General features: G+C 41.4%; 1 protein-coding gene across 1 annotated transcript; it reads right to left on the bottom strand.

Annotated features, from left to right (window-relative positions):
* Positions 1 to 2,004: 2,004 nt before the first annotated feature.
* LOC139539970 (protein piccolo-like) lies at positions 2,005 to 9,783 on the bottom strand. Its single transcript, XM_071343427.1, has 5 exons — positions 9,545 to 9,783; positions 8,927 to 8,994; positions 6,978 to 7,121; positions 6,380 to 6,525; positions 2,005 to 5,861 (listed from the first exon to the last, which is right to left on the bottom strand). The coding sequence occupies exons 1-5, from the start codon at positions 9,721 to 9,723 to the stop codon at positions 5,718 to 5,720; spliced, it is 681 nt and encodes a 226-aa protein (XP_071199528.1). The 5' UTR covers positions 9,724 to 9,783; the 3' UTR covers positions 2,005 to 5,717.
* Between the last annotated feature and the right edge of the window lie 1,417 nt (positions 9,784 to 11,200).

The following is an 11,200-nucleotide window of genomic DNA, read 5'->3' as shown; positions in this document are numbered from 1 at the left end:
GAAAACCTGCTGCCCTCTGCAAGAAAGCTGAAACTGGGATTGAAGTTTATCTTTCAGCATGACAATAACCTAAAGCACACAGCCAAAGCTACAGTGGAGTGGCTAAGGAAAAAAAGGTAAACGTCCTTGAGTGGCCCAGTCAGAGCTCTGACCTAAATCCAATCAATAATTTGTGGCATGAACTTGACAGCGCCTGAACAGTTTTGTAAAGAAGAATGGTAAAATATTATCAAATCTAAGTGTGCAAAGTTGGTAGAGGCCTATCCCAACAGACTCACAGCTGTAATTGCTGCGAAAGGTGCTTCCACCAAGTATTACCTCAGTGGGTGGAGACTAATCCAATTATGATATTTCAGTTTTGCATGTTTAATATACACTTTTTTTCAAACACACAAAAAATATGGTGTGTAGATACATGGGGGGGATCCTTATTTAAATGCATGAAAGGCACTGACACAACAAAATGGGGTGTACATTTAAGGGGTGTACATTTTCTACAGGCACTGTAGCTATAATACCTTGTCATGAGCATGTATGGCCCCTTTATAATGTCTTTTAACAATCTCATAATGATCCCAACTAAAAAACAGCCAGTTTGAGACGGTTGAAAATGTTATGCATAGAGAGAAAAAACATATAGGCGTTCTATAAGACATTATAAAGGCTCATACATGCTAATAAAGCATTATACCTAGATGAAACATTGAAACATGGAAACCAAGGAATAAACATTGATGTAAAAGCAAAGTACGGGTAACGGAAATATAATACTAATTCAGAAACAGAGAAGAGTGGTGATAAAATAATAGTTATGGTAATTACTTGAATAGATTTGTACATTTACTATGAATTTAAATGAATTCATCCTGCAGACGAAGAACCATATATGTGCATTTTGAAAAACATTTGATTGACTTCATGACTCATTATAAAAAAGTATGGAAAAGAAGTATGAGATAAAACACAAGCAGAGAGAGAAGTGTGATGATATCTCTTGATGTCGTATAAACAAAATATTTGACAGTGTAGTGTGGTAAAAATGCACATACAGTATGGTTCTTCAATGCAAGGGTACAAATACCAAAGCAGCTATTGAGAAGTTTTTGACTATTTACACATATTTATCTGAGCTCTCAATGGTTTACATCATCATGAAGTTGTATTATGGTCCTTACTGAGAGCATGGTTCTCTAGAGGAGAGAATGGCATTTAGTTTGATTAGTGAGGTCATATGTACTTCTTTTGATTAAAAATATCTACACTCCTGGCCTGTTGTCTCACCTTCCCTAGACACTGCCGTTCCCCTGAAGGTCAGCTGACTCCTGTCTGTACTCTAATTGGGCAGTGAGTGCAGAGTCAGTTTCCTGTTGCCCTTTGACCCCCGTGCTGCTGTGTCTGTACTTGCTGGTGTGTTTGGTCAGTGTCAGGTGGCGTTTTTAAATCTCATCAAGGGGTAGTGGTAGACTGTACATCTCAGGGTGTGTGTATTGTTACATTGAACCAGCTTAGGGGTCAGGGGTCACACACACACACACACACACACACACACACACACACACACACACACACACACACACACACACACACACACACACACACACACACACACACACACACACACACACACACACACACACACACACACACGGGTGCTTGACCTCTTCTAGGTTAGTTGTTGGGGGGAGTGGTCCAGAGAACCAAACAAACACCAGGAGGGGGGGACTGTATGTGTGTGTGTGTGTGTGTGTGTCTGTGCCTGCATGCATGAGAGCGTGCATGTGAGTGTACAACATGTGTAGTGTCCAGAAGCGGTATGTCTGTGCTATGGTCCATAACGAGCCATCACCGAGAGGCTGCTTTCCCATGGTGTACATACAGTGTACATACAGGAATGATAGTATAGCTATAATAATACATGGATGTACAGTATAGCTGTAAGAGAGCAGAAGGCAAATACTATAGATGCATAATACAGAACACACTCAAAGATGTAACCAAAACTCCTTTTAGGTTGTGGAATAAATCTCTTTTTATATTTATTCTTTAGATTTTAGGGAAACAGCCGTTTTTTACAGCACAATTTGCATAATAATATCTTAACACATCCTGTGTACAACCACAAAACCAGAACGATAGATTCCCCATTTTTACACTGAGTGAAAAACAAGACCATTTTACAAGCATAATCTTTATACAGTCGGCATACAACTTCCGATAAATCTATACATATTATCTCCCTCTTTTTGAACATATCTGGAAGCAAAATATTGACAGACATGCAACATCCAGTGTGATAACAGGAAGTCTCAGACAACTGAAATGGAGTAGATTTGTCCCCTCTGGTTGGCTGGGCATCTTTGACATAGTTTTACAGTCAGACACCCATGGGTTGACAACGCACGGTCAGATCACATAATCACCTTCTCACACACACCACTAGAGACAGACAGACAGACAGACAGGTTTTAAGTTTTTTGTATTTTTGTTTTACACTCACATGCTCAAACCTCAGACAATACGAACAATCAATCTCTGTAGAAAATAAAAACACTTTATATTTACATAGATCAGATGAGTACGCCACATTCACACCCCTCACAGATACACACGTTTGATTGGTTTCATGGTTACTAGGAACGGACTGAGCGACAATGGATATTGACAATCTAGCTGAGTGTAATCTGAGGAGAACATGAATGGGGGACAAACCTGGAGTTGGGCTTTGAAAATGACCTCATAATTCTTCTCGGACTGATCATCATGGATTTATACATACATGTGTTGGTGGTTATATCAACCATACGGTTTGATGGTGTCTCCTCAGATATGAAGCAATATGTACCTTAAATTGTCTGTGATTGTAGATTTAGTTTGAGTTTTTCTTTTGCCATGTAAATCAAAAACAGTTTTGTATGAACTCCTTCATACATCACAAACTCAAAATCATCTCAACATAAAGACACTAATTGGAACAGCCACTTCAACTTGCATGTTATGACACTTTACACGGAACAAGGAAATCAGTCAACAATGTAATACTAAAGTGCACAAGCTTGATGTATATGATTGTATACAGGTAGTAAAAAAATGTATCTATATTTTTTTATATTTTTCTTTAATAATATATAAATCAAAATTCTCTTCATAAGATACATATTTTCAGACGCAATGTTCACTGATATTACTTGTTAAGAAAATGCATTCAAACACAAAGTCTATGTTGCATAGAATTACTTCAACAGAACCAATGGGTTTGCTTACAAAATAAGGTTGGCACAACAATATAATTTTTGTAAAACCTTTTTACCTTTCTTTAAAATCATGTTTATTTTTTGTTTTATGAACATTCTGACATCTTGACTCAGTGTCTGCATTTCGAGCCTCTGATATGGACTTTATGTATTAGGAAATTGCATCTGTCACCCCTAGTTCCTCAGTGATATGCCTAGTCACTAGCAGTCGGGTTGAGGGTAGTAGGTCTCTTGGGTCACCTGGTGATGTTGTTTACTATGATGCACCATATTCATAGTCTGGGTACCAATCTTTTTAGCTAATATTCCACTCCCTGCCACTACTGTCATTTACCAAAGACACAGAGTACAAGGAATGGAATGTAATAGCTGAACCGAGATGAAAACCAGGCTACTATAGTGATGACTGACAGTAACATTGACCTATACTGTATATAAGTGTGTATCAGCATGTCCCGGCCATATGTGATGACTGGGCCATAGGTAATGACTTAGAGCATTGAGCAGAGGCAGTGCCACAGGCTGGTTCACTGTGTTGTTGCATTACCTCCACTTACACGGACACCGACTGCACAGTGTACAATTTACAGTGTACTGTGTACAGCATGAGGTTGGATGTTCTGTTATTAAACAAACCACACATTGTGTGATGTGATGACATTAACACACACACACACAGCATAGAGAACCAGACTGTGATGGCACACACCGAGAGGACAGGTGTGTTTACCTGTTGCTTTGACATAGAACAGGTGAGCGGCCCAGACAGGTGAGCAGAGCACTTCACCAGAGAGACGCTACACATCCCTCTGTCCGATTGCAGGTCGGGCAAAGTGGCCAGCAATCCAGGTTTCTCTCTCAAACCAAAGCTATTGTTTAAGCCTCCAGTCACGTGTGTGAAAGACAACACAAAAATATCAAGTCAGATGGGTCCAGTAAAATCATATGATCTTCCTCAGTGAGTAACATTCAGGACATAATAGGGGATAGTTTGAAGAGGAAGGGACCTGACATCCCCTTTCTATCTGTTCTCTTCTCACCACCTGTAAGAGGAGGGATATCCATGTAGTAGTTCTCCTCTCTAATGTCTCAGTTGTAAAATGAGTTCCACATTCCCCAGTTGAACTGCATTTTCCTATTTTTTCCAATGACTAACACCCAGTATAACTGCATAACATCAGAGCTAAAGTGATTGGATTGTCTGTGCTCCTTCCATACATACCTTCTTCTGTACAGAATACATTTAGTCTTTAGAATAAACTGCACATGAGGAGACCCCTCGCATCATCTGCAATATCTGTATGTTTTATTGTTATAAACTCTATGTTCATAAATAACATTTCTCTGTACACTGTGTCTTTGATATGATTCATATTCAGACATATATCTATCTACATCTGAATGTACATTAACACTTTAGTTTTATGGCGGTTGACAACTAACTGTAATGGGGATTACCGCCACCTACTGGACTGAAGTGTTCAGATAATGTCAGCTTCAGTTACTGCAATATCAACCATAGATTTTCAATGTACATAAACCTTTTTTTTTTTTTTACATTACACGAATAGTATCATACAACAAACATTCCATACTTTGTCAAGCAGCCCAGGACAAAAAACAAATACATTAATTTGCACCCCACTGACTGACTGACTGACAGATTCACAGATCACAAAGATCTTAACGTGGAGGCTATGATAAACCATAGACAGCAGCATCAGATCCAGACAAAACAGAAAGGAGTAGTTCTGGCATGGGAATTACTCTGTGGTATTGCTGCACAGTCCTGATTGACGTCAGGTTTTGCATCCGACATGTCCAGCAGAGAGCTGGGAGATTGTGAGATGTGTGTATCCTCTTACAGCAGATAAGGGGACTTCTTCATTCCTCTGTGTGTGTGTGTGTGTGTGTGTGTGTGTGTGTGTGTGTGTGTGTGTGTGTGTGCGTGCGTGTGTGTGTGTGTGTGTGTGTGTGTGTGTGTGTGTGTGTGTGTGTGTGTGTGTATGTGTATGTGTGCGTGCGTGCGTGCGTGTGTGTGTGTGTGTGTGTGTGTGCTGGCAGTCTCTATCCAATCCGGGTACAGTCTCTGAATATTTGGTCCATTCAGAAATCAGGGTTGAGTCTCTGGCTGTTACTATCCAATAAAGAATCAGGGTACAGTCCATTTATGGCAGTGTGAGGGGATAGGCCATCTTCCTTCCTTCCTTCCTTCCTTCCTTCCTTCCTTCCTTCCTTCCTTCCTTCCTTCCTTCCTTCCTTCCTTCCTTCCTTCCTTCCTTCCTTCCTTCCTTCCTCGCTCTCTTCTTTCCATATAAAATAACACAAAGGAGATGCAGGGTACTCTGTAACGCAACTCATATCCCTTTTCCTCTTTTTCGTCCTCTACGAGCAAGCACTGACCAATACTATTCATTGACCTTCACTGACCTCTGGTTGACCTCTCTGTGACCTTAAGTTGAACTCTCAGGACTGGTTGTGTGTGGAATTGACCAGCAGCTTGTGCCAGCTGACCACCCTCTTCCTCATGTCCACCTTGTCCAGCCAGATGTAGGCCTCTCCTATCAGGGTCTTCTTCATAAACTTACCTCCGTTAGACACCAGGAACAACTGGGGACAGGAGAGAACATACACATACTTGTAGTGGGTATCCAGTGTGTGTGGTGTGTGTTTATGTTTGTTTGTTTGTTTGTTTGTTTCTGTGTGTGCGAGCATGTGTTTGGTTTTACTATCCTTGTGGGGACCAGAAGTCCTTCCAAGGATAGCAAAACAAGGAACACTCAGACAAATGGGGACATTTCGCCAGTCCCCACAAGAAAAAAGGTTTAGGGGTTTGGTTTAGGGTTACAATTAGGATTAGGGTTACAATTAGGGTTAGAGTTTAAAAGTTAGGTTTAGGGTAAGGGGTTTAGGGATAAGGTTAGGGTTAAGATTTTGAATGGGAATCAATTGTTTGGTCTCCTCAGGGATAGTAAAACAACAATTTAATGTGTGTGTGTGTGAAAAGTACAAGAATTACAAGTATTAAACACACACAGACACACACACACGAGCCTATTAGAACAATTAACAGTCTGAATGAAGCAGGAAACCAGAGTAAAAGGGTATATTAGACATATGTTTGTTACCTGCAGGGAGTGTCCGGTGGGGTTGAGGCTAAACCTAAAGGTCTCGTTGAAGGAGGGTTCTCTGTCGTGTCGACACACTCTTGTCTTCTTCTTGATGATCCTCTTCTGAGTCGCCACATTAACAACGTACAGCTTCACATAGAGATCTACAGAGAGACACACAGTCAGACAGTCAGTGAGGCAGACAGACAGACAAGCACAGGTGCACAGTCTTGTACAGCTAACCTTGTGGGGACACACAATTCAGTCCCATTCAAAATCCTATTTTCCCTAACCCCTAACCCTAGCCCGTACTAACCCTAACCCTAACCTCAACCTTTAACGTAATTCTAACCCTGAGACGAATTCTAACCTTAACCCTAAACCCCCTAAAAATAGCATTTGACCTCGTGGTGACTAACAAAAATGGCCCCTATCGGTAAAATGTTTGTTTGTTTAATATTCCTGGCCACACACACACACACACACACACACACACACACACACACACACACACACACACACACACACACACACACACACACACACACACACACACACACACACACACACACACACACACACACACACACACACACACACACACACACACACACACCTGGTAGGTGGTCTGGGCTCTTGAACTTGTAAGTGATGTTTCTACACTGTAGAACCTCCAGGACCAGCTGGTCTCCCTCTTGTTTCACCTCCTTCTTCAAAGCCACCTTGATCTCCCCCATCATCTGGGTCTTACCCCCACCCCCTGGGGGAGAAGGGGGAGAGGTAGGAGGAGGGGAGGAGAGGAGAGAAGGGCAGGAGGGGGAGGCGAGGCAGAGAGAGAGAGAGAGAGAGATACTTGAATTGGTTATAGAACCCATTGCCATTTATGGTTATGAGGTCTGGTGTCTGCTCACCAACCAAATATTCACAAAATGGGACAAACACCAAGTTAAGACTATGCATGCAGAATTCTGCAAAAATATCCTCAGTGTACAACGTAAAACACCAAATAATGCATGCAGAGCAGAATTAGGCTGATACCCACTAATTACCAAAATCTAGAAAAGAGCTGTTAAATTCTACAATCACCTAAAAGGAAGCAATTCCCAACCCTTCAATAACAAAGCCATCACCTACAGAGAGATGAACCTTGAGAAGAGCCCCCTAAGCTAGCTGGTCCTGGGACTCTGTTTACAAACAGACACCACAGAGCCCCAGGACAGCAACACATTTAGACCCAACCAAATCATGAGAAAACAAAAAGATAATTACTTGACTCGTTGGAAAGAATTTACCAAAAAAACTGAGCAAACTAGAATGCTATTTGGCACTAAACAGAGAGTACACAGTGGCAGAAAAGCACTGTGACTGCCCCAGAAAAGGAAATGTTTGACTATGTAAAGACTCAGTGAGCATAGCCTTGCTATTGAGAAAGGCCGCCGAAAGCAGACCTGGCTCTCAAGAAAGACACAAAATGAGGTGGAAACTGAGCTGCACTTTCTAACCTCCTGCCAAGTGTATTATTATACGTAATAGACCATATTAGAGACACATATTTCACTCAGATTACACAGACCCACAACGAATTTTAAAAAATATTCAAATTTTGATAAACTCCCATATCTATTGGGTGAAATAGCACAGTGTGCTACACAGCAGCAAGATTTGTGACCTGCTGCCAGAAGAAAAGGGCAACCAATGAAGAACAAACACCATTGTAAATACAACCTATATTTATATATTGTCCCATTTGTACTTTAACTATTTGCACATCATTACAACACTGTATATACTTTTGTAAGTGTAATGTTTACTGTTCATTTTTTATTGTTTATTTCACTTTTGTTTATTATCTTTTTCAGTTTCTTTGGCATTGTAAACATATGTTTCCCATGCAAATAAAGCCCCTAAAATTGAATTGAATTGAGAGAGAAAGACAGACAGACATAGTAATGGTGAGATACACACACCCTTCCTCTCTGTTGCTGTAAATTATTCAACACTGACACACTGCCTGCACCAAAATAGACCCATGGCAGGACTCTCCTCTCTCCAGTTTCTACTGGAGAGAGGAGCAACCATGACAGCTGAGCTATCTGAATCCTAGATATAGTTATGACACACAGAGAGATATATAGTTACTTTCTGTCCAGGGGACCAGGTTTGCATTTAGAGGTAGGCCTATTATGCCTGTTGGTGTTATGTCGTGTTCAGGCCAGTAGATGGCATACATATGAAGACAAAGCTTATAAGGAGTCACACACATACACAACTTTATTTTTGTGGTAGTAACCTATTTTTACTATTAAAAATCCTATTTTCCCTAACCCCTAAACCTAACTCTACCCTTAACCTAACCCTAACCTTAACCCCAAAAATCCTAACACTAAACTTAACCTTAACAGCAAAACCCTAAACCTTAAGCTTAAAATAGCATTTGAACAAATTGAGAAAAAAGGTTATTGTTTTTAATTCTTTGTCAGGACATTTGGGTGAATTGTTGTGACATTGGGGTCCTGATAAGGTAGGAAAACAAGTACACACACACACAAACACACACAGTCTTACCCTCATTGTCTGATAGCGAGAGTGGCAGTCCTCTAGACTTGTCAATGCCGTTGGGGATGGTCTTCCCTCTGTTGGTAAACACATATTTCACTTAGAAACACAGACGACAAAGTGGTATGTGATAGATCATCTACACCAGGGCCGTGCCACAGACCTTTCAGGGGGCAGGTGCTCAAAATGAGAAAAGACCCTCTTCTAATGATACAGTATGTGGCTGGCTGGCTCGGGGCTTGTGTGGATATTTCAGTATACAGTGGTTAACTACAGTCTAAACTACCTGCGTTGCTGGTGCCCTGAAAAACATGTGCAACTCCCGACTACAGAAGGGAGTTGGATTGGAGGGTCGTAGATGCAGCCGCTCCTCTCTATGTCTTTCTGCCTCTCTGCTACGCACAGGCTATTATCCAACCAATCATATTGATGATGATGTAAATCAAATGTTATACTGCAGCTGCTGTGTCACTACTATTGATATTTAAACTAGGTAGCTTGCTACACACATTCAACCAGTGTCCGCATCTCAAGCCATATATGTTTGGATACCAGGCGCGCACAATCTCCGTACAGGGCAGACTGGGGAACAGACACACACACCCCACAAACAGGCTATTTACTCACATGCGTGGGACCTGGAAAATGGCGCTGTCGACCCCTGTGCCAGCCCCCTCTTCTCCATCCAGACCCCCATACCCCTCCAGCAGATTGGGGGCTGAGGACACCACCGGCCCCGACACATCCCCCAACCTGTGGCCTGGTCCTACAGAGGGGTGGGGGAAAGAGACAGAGTGAGAGAGCATAGAATGACTGTGTGTGTGTGTGTGTGTGTGTGTGTGTGTGTGTGTGTGTGTGTGTGTGTGTGTGTGTGTGTGTGTGTGTGTGTGTGTGTGTGTGTGTGTGTGTGTGTGTGTGTGTGTGTGTGTGTGTGTGTGTGTGTGTGTGTGTGTGTGTACGAGGGAGAGAAAGTGAGATCCATTTTACTATAGTATAAAACACTGTTATTACTAGATGTATATGCAAATTTTGCAGCTACACCTGGGGGTCAAAGTGTATTTTTGGTTCCCCGTTAGCGGTTATAACATATATTAGAATCCATTATTATAGTGCCTATAGAAACTCTACATTCCCTTTCACCTTTTGTTGCCTTATAGCCTGTAATTAATATCGCTTTCCCCCCCATTGATCTAAACAACTTCCCAGTTTTAAAAAAGAATGAAGAAACTGAAATACCTTGTTTGGATAAGTGTCCACCGCCCTTGTAATAGCGATCCTAAATTAGCTCAGGTGTAACCAATCACCTTCAAAATCACACACCAAGTTAATTGTTCTCCACCTGTGTTAAATTGTAGTGAATAACGTGATTTCAGGATAAATTCAACAGTTTAGCTAAGGAAGACTTTAACAAGCATGACAAAATCATTAACAAAGCCAGTGCTACAATTGGCTGCAGCCTGGAATCAATGCAGGACATGTTCATAAAAAGGCTGCAAGTAAAAACACATATGGTCATGTACAATGACACACACCCACTCCACAGCACTCTAATGCAACACAGGAGCAGCTTTAGTAGCAGGTTAATCCTGCCCAGATGTTCCACAGATTGATTGAGTGTAACTGAGATCTTCCTATTGGAAAATGTTGCCTGTTTTTCCCCAGAGTAGGATAGAAAACAGCACTGGAATCTGACTATTCTTTGAGGGACAGTAGGGTGCATGTGTCTTTATGTGTCATAATATGTTTCGTTTATCATGTGTTGGTCATTGCTGCATGTCCTGTCGTTGTAAATCATTGATGATGCATGCTGTGATAAAACAATTGACCAAGTTTAGATTTCTAAAGTAATACTCTGCTATACTCTACTCTCTCTTCCCTCTTCTGGGTAGTGAATTGCAAAGCAAACACTCAACCATGAGCACCAAGGAGCTTTCAAAATAATTATGTGACAAAGTTGTGGAAAGGCACAGATTTAGGTATGGGTATGAAAATATTTCCAAAGGCCTTGAAGATCCCTTGGAGCATGGTCTAGATGATTCATCAGAAGTGGAAGGTGTATGGCACCACCAAGACCCTGCCTAGATCAGGACATCCATCCAAACTGGATGACAGAGCAAGTACATTCTGTATCCATGTGGCAAAAAGTTGTGTGATCTGACAAAACAAAAAGAAAAGTAATTGAAGAAAACCTGCTGCCCTCTGCAAGAAAGCTGAAACTGGGATTGAAGTTTATCTTTCAGCATGACAATAACCTAAAGCACACAGCCAAAGCTACAGTGGAGT

Source organism: Salvelinus alpinus, chromosome 15 (assembly GCF_045679555.1).
Source record: "Salvelinus alpinus chromosome 15, SLU_Salpinus.1, whole genome shotgun sequence".
NCBI classification, from domain to species: Eukaryota; Metazoa; Chordata; class Actinopteri; order Salmoniformes; family Salmonidae; genus Salvelinus; species Salvelinus alpinus.
The sequence above is the reverse complement of the archived record's forward strand: the minus strand, read 5'-3'. Positions and strand labels throughout refer to the sequence as shown.

Coding starts and splice junctions, on each gene's coding strand:
- LOC139539970 (XM_071343427.1), bottom strand. CDS start 9,723: ATGCTCTCTCACTCTGTCTCTTTCCCCCACCCCTCTGTAGGACCAGGC. Junction 7,122..8,926: donor CTCGCTATCAGACAATGAGG/GTAAGACTGTGT, acceptor CTTCTCCCCCAG/GGGGTGGGGGTAAGACCCAG. Junction 6,526..6,977: donor GAGCCCAGACCACCTACCAG/GTGTGTGTGTGT, acceptor GTCTCTCTGTAG/ATCTCTATGTGAAGCTGTAC.